Source organism: Pipistrellus hanaki (assembly GCF_964339955.1).
Source record: "Pipistrellus hanaki genome assembly, chromosome: 7".
Classification (NCBI taxonomy): domain Eukaryota; kingdom Metazoa; phylum Chordata; class Mammalia; order Chiroptera; family Vespertilionidae; genus Pipistrellus; species Pipistrellus hanaki.
The window spans coordinates 24,235,102-24,253,982 of record NC_140509.1 but is presented as its reverse complement, the minus strand read 5'-3'; the positions used below and the strand labels follow the sequence as shown (position 1 = coordinate 24,253,982).

Genomic DNA, 18,881 nt, shown 5'->3' with positions numbered 1-18,881 from the left:
CTGGATGGTAATGCAACTGGATGATGCATACTCTGTGTAATTCTGGATAGTTTCTTTCTCTGTGCCACAATCTCCTCATTAGCCAAAGGAGGGAAATAACCTTCTCTAACGGAAAGTGTAGTCATGCAGATAGAATTGGATACTCCATGGAAAGCACTACCAACATTCTGACTTTTAATTCATTACTATTGTTATAGTAAAAGGAGACTTGAAAAAAAATACCCTGAAAGTGATAAAAGTGTATCTTGAATTGTGTAGTTGTTTATTTAAAAAAAAAATTGTACCTTTGAGGATTTTTTAAAGGTTTTCTTCAATAAACATTCTATTTTGAATTAAGAGCAAAATTTTCTAATTGATAAGTTATTTACAAGTCAGGAATATATCTGTTGTAGAATATAACGTACAAATAATATTTCTGGTGAAAAGGTTTCCTTTAAAATTCTTACCAACTAAATGCAAAAATGCAGTTACACTCTATTTAGTGCCATGTTAGTCTCTGTAAAATAACTAATAAAAACAGATATATTTTACTTATATTTTTACCTTACGACATAACATGGGGGTTGGTTGGGGATATATAAAACTGGATTTGATATTTTCTAATGACTTTGTTTAGAATCCCTTATATTTAGTAACCAGTAACTTTTTAAAAATATGTTTCCATTTATTTTAGAGAGAGGAAGGGAGGAGAAAGAAATAGAAACATCAATAATGAGAGAGAATCATCCACAGCTGCCTCCTGCACTCCCCCTACTGGCATGTGCCCTGATGGAATCAAACCAAGACCTCTTAGTTCATAGGTTGATGTTCAATCACTGAGCCACACTGGCTGGCCTTTAATGTCTTTTTTGATGAGGTAAAGAAATCAGTGTTATGATTCTTCTTTTAAAGCTACATATCACAGTACATAGGCCTTATAAAACGTGGCTCGTGAGTAACCCTTAATAACCAGCTGGAAATGAATTTAAGAAGTATTGAGAAGAGGTCACAATCAGGAAACCCCTGGTTTAACAGCTCAGCAGTTATATGTAAATGAAGCTGACACCTGCGATAAGAAGCAGCTTGCCTCCCAGCAGAACCCAAAGAGGAAGGAAATTTTTCCTACACCCAATGATGCATATACTCCTTTAGTCAAACTCTGCTTTTCTTCCCCAAACTGAGAATTTGGAACTAAGAACAACTCTTTTAAATAAAAACTCCTAGTTAGATAGAGTTGCTAGTGGAGTGGAGTGTGGATTGTCAGGCTAAAAAAGGTTGATATCCCCAAGGTCTGAGTAGGTGAGAAATGAGCAGGAAAGCAGGCTGCCTCTTCTCCCATTCAGTCATGGACCTTCCTTGTGTCAAAATGATGGGCATTTCTAATCAGATAAACACATTAACCTGGGCCCTACAGTTAACTTATCTAAAATCAATAGCCAATTTGCTTTTGTTTATCTAGCTTAGGTCTACTCGGGTAAATTTTTCAATTTAATTTTCATATAAAACTAAAATTTGTTTTTTTTTTAATCCTTTGAAATTTAATGAAACAACTGTTAGGAAATTGGGGAGGGGTGTCAAGAAAGATAAAATATAATCAATATTTGTGTTATTTATTTAACAAAATTTTGCTTTTGTGAATTCCTGAAAGAAAAATGCAACTCTGACTGCAAAATGAGCTGGGTTTGAATCCTGATTTTGCTGAAGCTACTGAGTCTTTTAAACTGAGTTTCCCAATCTGAAATCTGTGAGTAATGTGCAAGATTATTGTGATATTAGAGATGATATGTGTAAAATACGTAGCACACACTAGCAGAGTATATGGATCAGATGCTGCTTGGCTCTTCACCTAGATTGAAGAGCCAATCAGGCTTCACTAATCAGTTGGGTACAGGATTGTGAAGAATCTGGTCCAATAGGAATGCAATGTTAGTTCAGCTGAGGATATGTAGCTCATGCATAACTAACGCCAACATAATACTTATCCATCATCTCTTTAACATACTCCTATTGACCAAAATGAGGCAACAAATTTTTACAGAAGACGTGGGTGTGAAGCTCATTGATAATCTGGGTCAGTGGAACTTGTTGGGGAGATAACCATTGGTTTTACATACTTTAATAGCAAACAAATAACCTTTCACCCCCTAAATGTCACCAAAAAGTTCTGGTTCTCTTAAAGAATAGTGATAATCTTTGGTTTATGATTTGCAAAATCTTATTTATCAGATGTAAAAACAATCCTTTTCTTCCAGAATGTGGTGGTGCACACTGAAGAATTAATGGCAGTTCTGCTAAATCTTCTCAGGGATTTAACATTTTCATTTAGCTGATTAAAATCTGTTGTAGATGATAAGTGTGCCAGCTTTTTTTTTTTTTTTTTAATCATTCACTCAAAACTGATTTTTAAAAATCTTTAAATGGCTTGTACCTGATTTTTATTTCTCAAAGGGTTTCTACTTATAGAAAATTTGCTTAGATTATATCCTTTTGTCAGTCTCAATGAATGTTAAATCAATGCAAAATGAGTGGATTTGTATTTCTAAAAATAACTTCTTTCACAGGAAGAAGAGCTAAGGAAGAGTGGGGAAGCCAAATATGCCCACTTGAGTGATGAACTTCACGTGTTAATTGAAGTGTTCGCTCCACCTGGGGAAGCTTATTCACGTATGAGTCATGCATTGGAAGAGATTAAAAAATTCCTGGTTCCCGTAAGTGTTTTTCGTTTTTTACAAAGAAGTTTCTCAGCAGTTTCTATTTTTTTTTTTTTTTAAATATATTTTATTGATTTTGTCCAGAGAGGAAGGGAGAGAGATACAGAGTTAGAAACATCGATGAGAGTCATCGATCAGCTGCCTCTTGCACACCCCCTACTGGGGATATGCCCGCAACCAAGGTACATGCCTTTGACCGGAATCGAACCCGGGACCCTTCAGTCCCCAAGCCGACGCTCTATCCATTGAGCTAAACCGGTCCCGGCAGCAGTTTCTATTTTTAAAAATTTGCCTGGAGCTCCACTGACTTTTTAGAAGGAAATGCATATTTCAAACTAATTATTCAGAGACTTAATAGGAACTATAGAATATCCAAAACACTTGGCATAGGATCTGGCATGTTGCTACCTCATGATGGTTTGACTTCAATATTTATCTTCAGTACATTCCCAGTTGTGCATCAGTGCATAACCATGAAGAGTAAGACAGTGAACACATAAACACAAAAATGTAATTGAAGCTGTATACTTTTCTTTTGTGTCTTAATAAATTGGTAGTTGACATGTATTATTGGCAATTTTTAATTATCAAAGAATTTGCATTTGTAGCGGGAACAAAAAGATTATATATGCCATATTTGTAACAAGACAATGATGTTACTTGAAAACATCAAATGCATTTTTATGTGATGGTATGCCAAGTGCTGGCTCATTATACAACGTAATGTAAAATAATCAGTGTTAATAGAAACAGACATTTGTTGACATGAAGCAAAACTTGGAAAAATAAATGCATTGCACTAACTGAGAGCAGTAGAGAATATTTGGTTAGTAAATCAATAAATTCATGGCTGCATATTGAATAGAATTCTGTATTGATTTTCTAAAAAATTGAGGAAGATAAAATGAATGAAGCTTTTCTAAACATTGACAATTTAGCATTCTAGGAAGAGATCATTCAAACAGAAATCTTGGCAACAGACTTAGAGCTGGGAATAAGACAAACAAAAGAGAATGCTAAGGAAGGTTTTCTAGAGTACCTAGGCAAAAGTCTTTGGGAGAGAGAGAGAGAGAGAGAGAGAGAGAGAGAGAGAGAGAGAGAGAGAGAGAGAGAGAGAGAGAGAGAGAGAGAGAGAAATCTGTGTAACAAAGAACACAGTAGATTTCTAAACTGTTGGATAAACTCAGAGGAAATGATGTATAAGATTCATTGATTGACAGTGATTTTAAGAATGGGAAAAGAAAAGAAAAAATAACCATTTCAGAATGTAAAAGAATCAAAATATAACAACATAATTAATTAATTTATATGCCCAGTTTAAAAACTTCTCTCAGGACAAGGTTCTCAATAATGCTATACCACTAATGATTATTCCTTGACACATTGCAGACTGAATTTTCACACAAATTAGTATCTGGTGCTCATCTGAACACCTCCCTAGGTACACCCTATGTTTTTTAAGAATGAGGATGATATGTATGTTCTCTCTCCCTCTTTCCTCTGAACAAAATGCCTAGTACTATTGGGTAAACATTTTTTACTATGTCTACCTCAGACCAAACTTCTGGTGATATTGAATGGGTAGAAAAATGCTAGGTCTGCCTACATTACTAATTCATTTCATGACTGTGGACAAGGCATTTATATTCCCAGAGCTTCAGCTTATTCATCTTTAAAAAGAAGATAATTATAGTTGACTGACCTGTGTCACAGCTATTGTGACTATTACTGCATATGAAAGACATAGACAATTATGAAGTACTATGTAAATCGATTATTTTTTAATCTATTTTATTTTCATAGTAGATAGTCTAGGAATGACTTTTTGGGGTAAAATATATAAGATGAAATACTGTTTTATTGCTACATATATCTTGGACCTAGACTGTTGTCTATATTAACCCTATTTTATTATAAATATCACTAATACATTTTCCTTCTTAGACCTCGAGATGCTCTTCTCCACTGAGGGCTAGCAGTGCCTCCCTTGGATGCTCAACATTTAGCATCATATCTGGCAAATCAGTGTTTGTTTGAAAGTCTGACTGAATCAGTGTTTGTTTGAATGGCTGACAGGGTGCCAGGGAGAGAGGGAACAGCTTTCTGGTCCAGGTTTGGGGAATATACCCCACAATCAAGGTGCTCTCTACAGATACAGACCCAGATGAAGGCTGAAGATCTTCCATTGGCCAGGTTGTCCTGTTCCTGTCTATCTCTGGGATTTTACCTCTCCCTGTCCAACTGCCCACTTCCTGGGCTCCAGACTTGCAGCCTTCCTTCCATGCCATCCTCCAGGCTCCCTCCTCAGTAAGGGCCTGTGGAGATTATTCGCCAGTGTATTGGCAGGGCTATCTCCTTGTCATTCGGGTCTTGGCTCAGCTGTTAGCTCTGCAGGAAATCCTTCCCTGACCACACAATATTATTATGTGTGCACAATTCTATTCTGTTTCACATCATCACTGCTGTCTGATTTCACATTGCCATTCATTGTCTCATTAGGCTCTAGCCCTCTTCACTATGTATTTCCTCAGAGCTCTTTTCACCACCATATTATCTACAGAATGTATAGGTGTGTGTATATATATACTTTTTTAACTCGTTTGTTAATTGTTGGTTTTCTTGCTAAAATATACATGTTATGAGGGCAATGATTATTTATTGTCTAGTTTCACCACTTTATCCTCCCATTTTGAACCATGTCAGGGACATAAGAAGCACTTAATAAATATTTTTTTATGAGTGAATAAATGATGGAATGAAGAGCTTTTAAAAACGAATAACCACTCTGACATCTCTCCGCATTATATGAGCAAATTTTACAATCACTGAAGGTCCTCCAACTTCATGGATTTCCCCCCATTTGCCTTGCCTGCCTCAGCACCAAGCAAAGGAGGAAATGTCTACTTCATCCATCACAACTGCAAGGGAGAGAGTTAACTGCTGATTCTTTGTTTATTGTAGGAAATCACTTGGTGATCCAGGTTTCCTTTGACATTTGATATACAAGTCCACAGAAGCTAATGCATTTGCACATTAACACAAGCAGCAGAGGTGAAGAAGTATAGCTAGGAAGTCATGCTAGACAGCATAGAAGGCTGAGTTTCTCTGATATCTAGCTCCTCTACAAAATGAAGTGTCCTTTCACATTAGAATTTTTACCTCCCTCACCTTCTGTATATTTCCAAGTATGCACACTGTTTGCCCACTGTCCAGGGGCTGTAATCTTCTAAGACTGCTAGCTTTAGAACGTACAACTGTCCATGAAATGTCTGAATGCCAGGAGATGTTGAAAAACAACGTACTTCCAGTACTTTAAATGAATTGTTAAAGAAAAAAAATATATTATTGCCCAGGGAAATTATCTGCTTGCTGATCTCTGTTGAGTCACTACTGTTTATCAAAACAAGTAGAGTGGCAGGTCAATAAAACATTAATAAATTGAACCTCAATAATTTTAAATTGTGAGTGCTTTGAACAGATGCTATATTAAAGTCTTCCATACATTTTCCAATTTAGCTTACAGATTATGTGCGTTAAATAAATTATTTGACAATGACAAAAGGGAATAGAACCTTTGCTATATGTTTTAGTAATGTTAATACCTTTATCTTCCCTTTGCAAGCTGTAAAGGGGTAAACAAGTTCATTATTATATTCTGTAGTACTCCCTTTTTTATATATGGGCACTAGGGCTGTGGTTGTACAGGTTGTGCCTTACATGGTGCTATGGGTCACATCTACCCGGTAGTTTGTGAATGGGACCTTTGCTGTTCCTGAATACAACTACCCTTTTTCCAACCCTAGTTAGCAGATTACTTTAATATAATGACACTGTATTCCATTTTCCTAAGTTGGGTGACTCTCACCTTCAATTAAGTGGAATTAGCAAGTTTTACTAATGCTTAATAATTAACTCAATAATCCAATAATGATTAAAACATAATACTTGATTGAAGCACTAAGCAAAATCCCTCTCATTGAATATGAGTTTATATATCTTTTCTTAAAAAATATGAGGATGGGTTTCATTTAGCAGGAAATTGGATAATGAATAGATTACTTTGTTACCTCCTGAAGATGTTAGTTATTGACAGAATTGAGAAATGACAACATTCATTTTTACCAAGACCTGTCATGGCCCAAATCTTTCCAAATGCAGTGTGCTAAACAACACTATATTATGAGTTAACAGAACTTGACAAGTATTTGTCATGCCTGTGTTAAGCCTCTAATGATCATCCTTGGAGGTTTGTATCATTTAAATAAAAGGCATATATATCCAAAGGGACATTCACAACTCCCAATGTTTAGTTTCTACTAAATGGCAGAAAGGAAACATACCATGTGAGATATTTTTTGTGCCTTCTGTAATAATACTTAGAATGGCATGGATATATAAATAAATTAAGTATATGAATATATTCAAATTACACACACACACACACATATATATATATACATATACATATATATATTGTATATCTGTTGTAAATATGTGTGTGTGTGTGTGTGTAAAGTTTATATCTGTATTCGTGGTATATATGTATCTTTTTGTTATTCTCATCTCTCTCACATATAATAAGACTTTAAGTAAATTCAACAGAAAATAAAAGCATCAGGCCTGGTGGTTTATTTTTCCCCCCTGAATTAGATTGGATATGCTTCATGGTGAGAGCCATGATTCTTGAAATGGGGCTATTAGAGTAATTGTATTATTTCAAGTTTGAGATATTGGAAACCTATATAGAAAACCTACCAAGAATGTGACTGTGGAGGAAAAGTAAAACCCTTTTCCTCTTTATGGTAAAAACAAAAAGAGTATATTCCTGCCATCTATTCTTCAAAGACTGTAATCCTAGCTCTGAAATGGGAAAATGACATTTATTGCAAGTAAAAAATCACACAAAAAGTAAGCAGATATAAGGAAATTAGAAAACAGAAGCAGGATATTTTAAGTCTAGGAGGTGGAAGAAAAAACTAGACTCTCATGCACTGAAAAATTTTGGGAGATTACAAATGTAAGAATGTATCTCTGAAATCTATACTATAATTTTATAAGAATTGACTATTTGGTAAATATGTAGGGGACACAATTTATTAAATGAAAACCTACCAGCCAGCAAAAGCGACATTGGTAAATGATAAGACCCACAAGTTGGGAAAAGGCAGATGAAGTTTGGCTGGCTGTTGGTAGGAGTTCAGCATTTACAGTAACAACATCCTACAGGCAAGAAATGATCAGTAACAATAACAAAATAAAGTTCAGTGCAGAGAGGAAAACAGGATCTGTGACCTGTATATTATTCCTTTATTGTTGTGGTTATTGTAAAACAGTTGTCAAGAGCTTTCTCAGATTGTTATTATCAAAACCAATTAATTTCCTTTTCTTCCCCATAATTAGCCATATTTTAATAGTGTGGTAGGTAATAGCACTAAGCACAAACCACATATATTTATGTTTGCTTGCTCTGAAAATATCTACTGTATCTCTACACACTCTGATTATTTTCTGATTACATTTGGATAAATGTATAATCATCTAATATTGAGCATTTTTAAGCCTAATGCCTTGTAGCCCTATATAATAAAAGGCTAATATGCAAATTGAACAAACAGCAGAACGACCCTTTGCTATGACATACACTGACCACCAGGGAGTAGACGCTCAACACAGGAACTGCCCCTGGTGGTCATTGCTCTCCTACAGGGGGAGTGCCGCTCAGCCAGAAGCCTGGCTCATAAGCAGGTGAGCGCAGCAGTGGAGGCAGGAGCCTCTCCTGCCATCCAACTGCCGGCTCCTGGACTGTGAGAGGGCGCAAGCCAAGCTGAGGGACTCCCCTCGCCCCCCAGGAGTTCACGAATTTCATGCACTGGGATTCTAGTAGTAATAAGCCTCTGCATTAGAAAAAAAATAAAATTTTCTTAGTTCTTAGAACAGAACTGATAATTATCATATAATTAATTACATGATAATATAATTTTTTATTATTAAAACCCAAGGCCACGTTAGAATTGCTAATTGATTAGCATAACCTGGAAGACAGATAAAAGAACTGTGAATTCTCTGCAAACCCTAATACAAATATCTTCTGACTCCTCACTAGTACAGATAATCAAATATTCTCTTTATGAATCTAGGACCAGGCATTCGCTTTGTATCTTAAAAATAAATCCTTACTAATTATCACTGGTCTCATTTGATGCCAATGTTGTAAATTCTCTGAGGTCACTCTTTTCATGAGTTAGTGCATTTTAGATGCCAGCATTGTTCGCCTATAGGTACTTGGATTTCATCTTGATGAGTTACTTCTTCTCCATTATTTGGCATTATAATAATTATAAAAAAAATCCTGCTTTTGTAATTCCATATGTTGTTAGCATGAAGGCTTAGCAGCATTCCTAAAAAGTTTTCTTTTGTTCAAGATCTGCACTTTCTAAGAATACAGGTTTAATCTCCAAGGTGAGAATCTTACCTCTTAACTTTATCAGCTTTTAGTGTAAGGGAAATCTTAGAGGATAATATAGAAATTTTATATAATATTCGAACAATTTACTAATTGCTAATCCTGCAGCTTTATATTATAAACATGTGAACACTGACCTGTGAATATTTGCCTAGATGGAATCAACTAAAAAAGACTCATAGTTATTGAAGAATGTGGTACAAAAAGAAATCAAGCCAAAAAAAAAAAAAAAAAAAAAAGTACGTAGCCGAATTATCAGAATCGTTCAATAAAGTAAGTGATTTTAGCTAAGTAAATAAAGAAAATAAATGGCAGTAATTAATGCAAGTTGGAAACTTCTTTTATACTCAATTCAATAAATATTTCTAAGCATCAAATTATATGTCAGTCATGCTTCTAGACATTTGTGTTACATCAGCCACTACCCTTGTAGAATTTAAGAGCCAGATAAATGTATGCAGAAACATTTAAGAGAGAATTGGGATGGTATACCAAACTGGATAATATGGGAAATAATGATGACAGACCAAGAAACACTGTTCAAACAGAAAAATGTTATTTTTCTAGTCAGGAAAAATCAATTGTTGACAAAGACCACCACCAATCAGACAAAGGTGAGTAATTCAAGAGACAGAGTGATAAAGAGAGAGTTGTGGGGGAAGAGAGTTTTGATTAGTTTCTTAGGGGCAGTTGATATCCCACAAAGAGTCTATTTTATATTGAATGTTTTTAATGCAACAGGAAAATCTTAGAATAGCATATTTTAAAACATTATTTTTGCAAAGCTAAATATTCTTGAAATGTGATTTCAACTTCAGTTCTAGCAATTAGTTCTTACTTTTAGTCAACTAATTTTCATTAAGATACAGCATAAGCTTATTTTGAATTGCCCTGCCTGATTCACTGATCTCATTTCATGTCTCTGAAGTTTCTTTAAGCAAGCTACCATGGACAGTGTATTGATTCTTCCAGACAGTATTTAAACTACAATCTGGGGAACTTGCATATCTCTCTTCCTCCATGAACTATAATATATCTTCTTTCTGATCTCTAATCTGTGTGTGTGTGTGTGTGTGTGTGTGTGTGTGTGTGTGTTTTGTTTGTTTGTTTGTTTGTTTTGTCTGTGTCACCCAGCCTCTCTACATAGTATTTTAAGGATGCATATGCACCACTTCCTTAAAATAGAAGTGGAAATGGCTCACTGGATGGTCTGTACTAAATATAGTATGCATAGGAATCAGTTTATATTATTCTGTAACCACTGTCATTCTTTCATTTTTATTACCAACAGCTTGAGCAAATCACAGAGTTTTCCACTTGTTCTCCTATAAGAAGAGTCTTAATTTATGCAGTTCATGTTTTAAGCCCATTTAGTTCCAGTTTATGATTTCTATGTCAATTTCCATTCAATTCAAAGCTCCACTCTTCCCCAAATGTACAGTATGGGGAGTAGCAGGAGGGAAGGAGGCATGGACTCCTTGTTTATCTCCTTCCACTCTCTACCCTCTGACTTCTAAAGCTTCCAAAGCTTTATGAATAGTCTTGGCAGATGGCGTAGGAGGTGATATGGAATTAAAGAAAGGTGGGCTGTAAAACTGGTCATGTAATAATCTGGTTAGTTTGAGTCTAATTTCAAGCATCCTATTCTGATGAGATATATGGAGGATGGACCAGCAGAATCATGGCCAATCCTCAAATAACTCGGTTCCATTCTTTCGGAAAGCTGAGTGAACTTAGGGTTCTCACAATGCAGTCCTTTCTCTCAGTAGTCTCTTGATACTATTCTACCACCTTCCTGCTCCCAGTGTTACAGGTGAGCCATGTCCTGTCTACCAAACTTGTTCTTCCTCTCAGAGAGCTTGTGAGATTATTTTACCTGTCCTTCAAGTTCAGGAATTTTACCAGGATCTGCTCAGGTGTGGCTCTCTTCTCATCAGCCCAGCCTGATAATCAGTGAGCTCTTTCAATCAATGGTGTTAGATCTTTATTTCAAGGAAATTTTCTCCCTATGGTTTGTATATTTTCTTTTCTCCATATTTTCCCTTTTTGTAATTCCTATTAATTATAGCAAGTCTCTCAGATCGTTTATCCAGTTGTGTTTTTCTAATATGTTCATCTTATCATTTCGCTTATGTTTTCTAGAGATAGATACCTTCTGCAAGGTCTTCTAAGTCATAAATTCAATATTTAGGGTGATGATGTTCTATTTCATCCCTTAAATTACTCAGATCAAAATTATGTAGAGATTGTGCTTACTTTTTTGTTTGTTTGTTTCTTCAGAAAGTACTAAAACTGTATCTTACTTATCTCTTTTGTTTTTGTATTCAGGTTTATTTCTCTCTTCTCTAGCAGTTTTATTTCCTTGGGCAGGCACTCTGGCTCTCTCTTTTTCTTTATCCTCCCTCCCCCATTTTGTTTTTTATCTCAATTTAGTGTGCTTTTTTAATTATTGATTCCAGAGAGGAAGAAAGAGGGAGAGATAGATAGAAACATCAATAATTAAAGAGAATAATTGATTGGCTGCCTCCTGCTTGCCCCACACTGTGGATGAAACCACAACTTGGGAATGTGCCCTACCAGGAATCCAACCATGACCTTTTGGTTTATAGCTCAACACTTGACCACTGAGCCATGCTGGCCAAGGTTAGTTTTGTATTTTTATGTACCTTTAGTGACCTCAGTCCTCTAAAGTTAGAAAGTAAAGCAATCTTCCCAACATAGACCAAGAATGTAGAACTAAGCAGTCCACCAAAAACTTGTAGAGAACCTTAAAAATGCCTTCCTGTTCTTCAGTCTTCTTTTATCTTTCCAGACTTAATGGCTTACCCATTCTGGTGCTTCTTAGCTTCTTGCTGGCCCGGGAAAATAGGCATACTCAAGTGGGTCTACAGTAACTCTCCACTTGGATGAAGTATAGATCTTTGCAAGTCAAACTCTTTCCCAAATAGTCACTCTACCATTGCTACTCTGGGGTTTTACGATGCTGGTTTTCAGAGACTCAGCCCATAGGCAAAAAAGGCCTATACCAGTCAGTTTTCTTACCTGAGAATAAGTGAACTCAAAGCCTTATGTACCCTTAAGTTTCTGATCATCTCAGCCTTTATCTTGCTTAAAATCTGCTGGTATGTTAGAGTTGGTAAACTAGGGAAAGGAACTTAATTTTAGCTCACTACCTTCCCATAATAACCAAGGTCTTCTACAGTTAGTGTGATGAGGTCTCTTTATATTTAGAACACAAAAGAAAGCATCCAAAAAAATAGCTTTATAGGCACCAGAGATTTAAAATTTGAACTCTATACGATGTGAAGCTTCTAAGATGAACATTTGTTTTGTAATAAATCAGAAATTACACATTAAAAATAAAATAATGAAATATTCCACAGGAGAAAAAGCATAGTGTTCCATAAACATCTATCTCTATAAGGATTTGGTGCACAATTGTTTCCATGTGTTTTATGCAGATGTTGTCAAGTTAATATGCACAAATACTAATGAAATCCCCTCCATAATGGTAGACATACTATGGTAAACCTATTTGGGGATTCAGACCATTCACATAAGTGATATATATGACAATAGCAATTCCCATTTCCCATTAATAGCCAATTCTGTGGGTAATGTTCATTTTACTATGCTTTTAATAGAAAAATTAAAATGCTAACAGCTTATTTCTACTCTCTTTGCATACCTTTTACCTGTAGATTGTTCTTTAGGGAAAGAACGGTGACATTTGTTTAGAATCTAACACCTGCTAGGCTAGGCATTCCAGTGGGTGGCTTATAAACATTACCTTTTGTTACCCTCGCAACAAGACTGGGAAGGATGTGTGATGCTTATATCCATGAGGAGATAGAGGCTGAGGAAGATTGTGTAGCCACATAAGTAGATAAGTAGCCTGGCATAGCAAAGCCTACCTGACTTTAAAGCCCATAATTATTTTGTTTTGTTTTTCACAATAGCGTATTGCTTTCCACATTGGATAATGAAAGACGAATTGGATGTCTAAGATTTGATCCAGCTAGACATCTATATTTAATTACAATGCCATTGATAAGTGACACCAACTAGATTTGAATAAAACAGAGCATAGCACCTTTGCATATTTCCATTTGGTATTCCATTTGTGATATTTGGATTTCTAATTCTATTTAGAGATAAATATGATAAATATTACCAGAGGATAATACTTTTATTGTTAAGAATGCTATTACCGCATATTTTTAAAAATTACTTATTTATTGAAAAGAGTTAATTTTACTTATTTATTTTTAACTTTGATTTTCATCATTGACACTATTACAGATGTTCCCACCCCTTTTGCCAACCTCTACCCAGCTCCCGCTGCCCCTTCCCTCTGGCCAATACCACATCGCTGTCTTTGTCTATGGGCTTTAACATATATTCTTTGGCTAATTCCTCACTTTCTTTCATCCAGTCCCTCATCCCCTTCTCTGACAGCAGTCAGTTTGTTCTATGTATCTATGCCTCTAGTTCAATTTTGTTGTTTGTTTATTGTGTTCATTAGATTCCACATATAAGTGATATCAAATGGTATTTGCCTTTCTCTGACTCTCTTATTTCACTTAGCATAATAATCCCTGGGTCTATCCATGCTGTAGCAAAAGGTAAGATTTCCTTCTTTTTTAATGGCTGTGTAATATTCCATTGTGTAAATGCACCACCTCATTTTATACACCAAACTTCTGATGGGCACTGAGGTTGTTGTAAATAATGCAGTTATGAACACAGTGGTGCATAAATTATTTTGAATTGGTATTTTGGGATTCCCAGAAGTGGTTACTGGATCAAAAGGCAGATCCATTTTTAATTTTTGGAGGGAAACCATAACTTTTCACTTAGTGGCTGTACCAGTCTTCATTCTCACCAACAGTTCACGAGGGTTTCCTTTTCTCCATATCCTCACCGGCAATTGTTGTTTGTTGATTTATTGATGGTAACCATTCTGGCAGATGTGAGGGTGATATTGCATTGTGCTTTTAATTTGCATATCTCTAATCATTCCTGATTTTGAACTCTTTTTTTCACATATGTATTGTCCATTTGTATATTCTCTTTGTAGAAGTGTATATTCTGGTCCTTTGCCCATTTTTCAAATTGGATTATTTGGAGATATACAGCTATATACTCATTTGCATCTTTACTGACCAATCAAAGTGGTTCTACAATCAGAACATTCAATTCTGATCACTGAGGATAATGTAATTTGGACCAATCAAATAGTGTGAATCTGAAATCTTCATTTGCATAAAATCAGACCAATCAGAAAGTATAGGAGAGTGGTAGAAACCTGTCTCTATATAAATCATCCTCTTTGTCTCAATGGAGCATACCGTATTTTCCGGAGTATAAGGCGACCCCCTAATTTTACAGTTAAAACATAGGTTTAGGCCTATATTCGCTGTATAAGACTACCCCCCACTTCCGAGGCAACACCAGTTCTTTTTTTAATAGACCGCCTCTCTAACTCAGCCAATCCAAACAGGCTTTTTATGCATGCAAATTATACATGTTCTGTACCGGAAGCTACACTGTGTTCTAGTAAAAAGCCTGCTCAGATTGGCCAGAGTCAGAGAGGTGGTCTATTAAAAAAAGAACTGGTGTTGCCTCGGAAGTGGGGGGGTAGTCTTATACAGCGAATATAGGCCTAAACCTATGCTTTAACTGTAAAATTAGGGGTCATCTTATACACCGGAAAATACAGTATTTTCAATTTCTATTGATTGAAGATCAGGTTTCCCTAGCTTGAAAACTGTTTCAGTTGAGCTGTTTCACTTAAATATAGGTGTTACCTTCACAGCACCCCAAATTGTGGACTCCAGTTAGCAAGGGATTGGTGGCAGTGGCCTTTTGTTGACAAGGGGTAGCAGGGTATTTAAATAAATAATTTTTTTGAAACAAGACTATATTTCCTCATAGAACCTAAGGTTGATATTGTCATTCTTTTTTTTTTTTTTTAATATATTTTATTGATATTTTACAGAGAGGAAGAAGAGAGAGAGATAGGGAGCTAGAAAGGTCAATGAGAGAGAAACACCGACCAGCTGCCTCTTGCACACCCCCTTCCGGGGATGTGCCCGCAACCAATGTACATGCCCTTGACCAGAATCAAACCTGGGACCTTTCAGTCCACAGACCGACGCTCTACCACTGAGCCAAACCAGTTTCGGCCGGTATTGTCATTCTTATTTGTCTTCCATATTTTGGTTTATATATCTAAGTTCTAAAGAAAGAGTTACTTTTTTTGTATCAGAAACTTGTGTATTTTCTAATTGTTTATCCTTCAATTTTTACATATTAGGTCTGTTTCACTTTTCAATTTAAAGTGTAACTGATATATGATGATGTCTTTACTTTGTAAGAGGAGTAATTTTAGCTGAAACCATATTCTAGCTGTAGAAGTAGAGTAGTTTTCCCCTTTCTACCCGTATGTGAGGATGGGGGGATGAGAAGAGATAAACCAAAGAAGTTATATGCTTATAGCCATAGCCCATGGACATGGGCAATAGAGTAGGGAAGACCTGGGGATGGAGTGAGAAGTGCCTGGGAGGAGGGGGGTAAAGGAGGATAGCTGTAATAGTATTAACAATAAAAAATATATTTTAAAAAGTACATCCCACTTTGTCACAGGAAACATTTTCTATGTTAAAGCTTTTATTCCCATACCTATATAGATATATTGATATAATTCTAGAGTTGGGAGGGATTTTTAGGCTCTGAGCAAATAATAGGTATCCAAAGCAAATTAAATATTAATGGTTGACAATAAAATACTTAAAAATACTTTATTTAACTGTGAGAAGGACCACATAAAGTTCCCTAAGGAGTTTTCAGAATCATGGGGCTTCCAAGAGGGTAGTTTGAAGACCACTGGTGGAATACTATCCTCATTTTGCCAATGAGGATATTAAGGTCCAGTATGGTTGCCTGAACTGCCCAAGGTCAGACAGCAAAAGAGGGATGGGTCAGGTGCCTCCTCATCAGTTAAACTTTTAAAATATGAAGGCCCAACTGCTATAAGATCTCTCAGGTGCTACTGGAGAGGGCTAAGAATGTTGCTTACAGGTGGCAATGTTGGTGTAAACGGCATTAAGCTCCTCCATACTTAGAGCATCCTATGTGCCTATATCTTCTCACATAGACAGCTCTGGACTTATTATCATTCAGAAGGCATTAGCCAACATTATTTTTAGTGATAAAGCAGGCATAGTTTTCCTACTCATTGTTAGATATTCATTAATTCAGTAAGATACCCGTACATCTGTTCTACCTGAGGACTTCTTCCTTGCTTTCACTTCCGTATTTTCATGGTACAAATGCATTGTAACCTTGGTCAAATCACTTTGCAATTGTTTTAAACATAGGTGAGGAATTTGTAATGGAACTTTTATGGTAGGAGTAGAAGCATTAAAATAACATGTGTTGAAATTATGCTTTGCCAGACTCTCTAAGGAATATTCTGTTATTTCTAACAAGCTGATACCTCCTTACATTATAATGTGGTCATTCTCACAGTTAATAGTAGTGGTTAACAATATTGCACCTTAAAATTAATTAGGAAGTGAACTTCAGAAGGCAAAAAGGGGATTGACATAATAACGAATACAGCATATCATTGGTTATTCTCTTAGGAATAAAAACCAAGTGCTATGTGAAATCACATTCTGAACTTCAAAGTTACTAAATTAACCACTATTCCAAAAACTGTGGACAAGGTTATTCTGTTTTGCTTAGACCCTTTGGGTTATGATGAAAAGGGATTTATTAAGATTAAATCACAAAAGCATGTGTGGAGAAAAGAGGCATTGCATATCTACACTAATAAAAAAGAAATTAGCCAATCAGGAGTGAGTATGCTGGGAACTTCACCCTGAAAGGGGGTGTGGCCAGCTTGCAAACAGCCCTCACCCCTCACCCAGGCTGGCCACATCCCCCCAGTGGGGACCCTCACCCCATGGGTGTGTGGCCGGCCTGCAAACCACCACATGCCCCTTGCCCAGGCTGCCCCATGCCCCAAGGTAACCCCACCCTGATCCGGGACACCCTTCAGGGCAAACCAGCCTGCCCAACCCATGCACCAGGCCTCTATCTATACTAATAAAATGCTAATTAGACTGGGAGACCTTCCAGGAGACCTTCTAGACATTCTTCCAGACAAAGCCATGGTGGTGGGCTGAGGTGGAAGCCATCAGAGGTGAAGAGGGGAAGGCAGTGGTGAGTGATCAGGCCAGGATGGGAAGGCAGTTGTGCGTGATCAGGCTAGTGGGGGGAGAGGTCATTGGGGGTAAACAGACCAGCAGGGGGGGCAGTTGGGGGCTAGCAGGCCACCAGTGAGGGTCAGTTGGAGGTGATTAGGACAGCGGGGCGAGGGGGGGGGAGTTTGGAGTGAGCAGGCCAGCAGGTGGGCAGTTGGGGGTTTGCAAGAAGTTGGGGGTTTTCAGGGCAAGCAGTCCAACAGGAGGGGGAAGTTGGGGGTGATTAGGATGGTGGGGGATTTGTTGGGGATGAGCAGGCCATCAGGCAGTGTGGTTAGGGGCAACCAGGTAGGCAGGCAGATGAGCAGTCAGGAGCCAGCAGTCCCTGATTGTGAGAGGGGTGTCTGACTGCCAGTTTAGGTTCAATCCCTGTAAACTGGCAGTCAGACATCCCTTGAGGGGTCCCAGATTGGAGACGGTGCAGGCCGGGCTGAGGGACACCTCCCCATGCACAAATTTTGTGCACTGGGCCACTAGTATTTAATAAATTAAGAAAGAGGGGGAAGAGAGGAAGAGGTCATTTAATGTTGCTTAAATCAGGCCCCAAATTACTACTTTTCCTGCTATTAATGTTGCTTTAATTTTAGAAATTATAAATAAACAAATTAAAAAAAACACACATCTGATTATGACACTCTTTAGGGAGATGTTTTCTTTAAATACAGGATGGGGTGAGGTAAGAAAAAATGAAATATCTGAACTAGGAATACTCATTCTAGTGGTTCCCCAGACTCTTGGATCTTTCAAAATCCACCTTCCAAAAAAGTGAATTCAGGGTTAGAATGGCCATGGGTTCCTCATGCAGCTAGGGACAATATTAACAGTTTCAGGAAGGAGAGGTAAATATGTAGGGTCATGGGTATATAAATTAGTTCCATGGTCGGGAATCTTTTTATAATGTATCAAATCATCATGCTGTACACTTTAAATATTCTACTACTTTGTTTATCAAATATATCTTAATAAAACCTTTATATTGTTTATAAGATAAAAAAAGAATTGGACTGTCATATCATATCACCTTATTAGGACCTTGACTTCTTAAGATATTTCATTTTTATTTTCTTCTGCCACATAGATCACTGATCACTTTAGAATCAGATGAAAACTCCAGATAGTTTTCCCACAAAAATGCACAAGGTCATTAATATTTTACACAGAAGTCCAGGGGATTTGCATTCATGGATCCAAGATTAAGGGCCTTACACTAGAAAAATCAAACTCTTTGTATGGGAGCAGGAAATAGAAAAATTCAGGTCTAAAATTCATTAAAATGCTAAATTTATTCTATATTAGAAAACTAAATGATCTATATTGAAAAGTACAGGTCATTTTGCCTTAAACTAGCTGAAGATAATTATAATAGAAAAGTAGTTTTTCTTACAGTCATCTTTTTAAATGAATGAATATTTTATCTTACAATGAGGTAATTTTACTACCAACTATACTTCATTA

At 36.6% G+C, this 18,881-nt stretch overlaps 1 protein-coding gene across 9 annotated transcripts in view; it reads left to right on the top strand.

Moving 5' to 3' along the window:
• KHDRBS2 (KH RNA binding domain containing, signal transduction associated 2) overlaps positions 1–18,881 on the top strand; it is a 522,833-nt gene that overhangs the window by 221,719 nt on the left and 282,233 nt on the right. For all 9 annotated transcript variants that reach the window (XR_014795558.1, XR_014795559.1, XR_014795560.1 and 6 more), the window contains exon 4: positions 2,541–2,687. Coding sequence is in view for 1 of the 9 variants with exons in the window: in XM_084890368.1 (XP_084746494.1) it covers positions 2,541–2,687 (147 nt within the window). In the remaining 8 variants the exon portion in view is untranslated. The remainder of the gene's footprint in view (positions 1–2,540; positions 2,688–18,881) is intronic.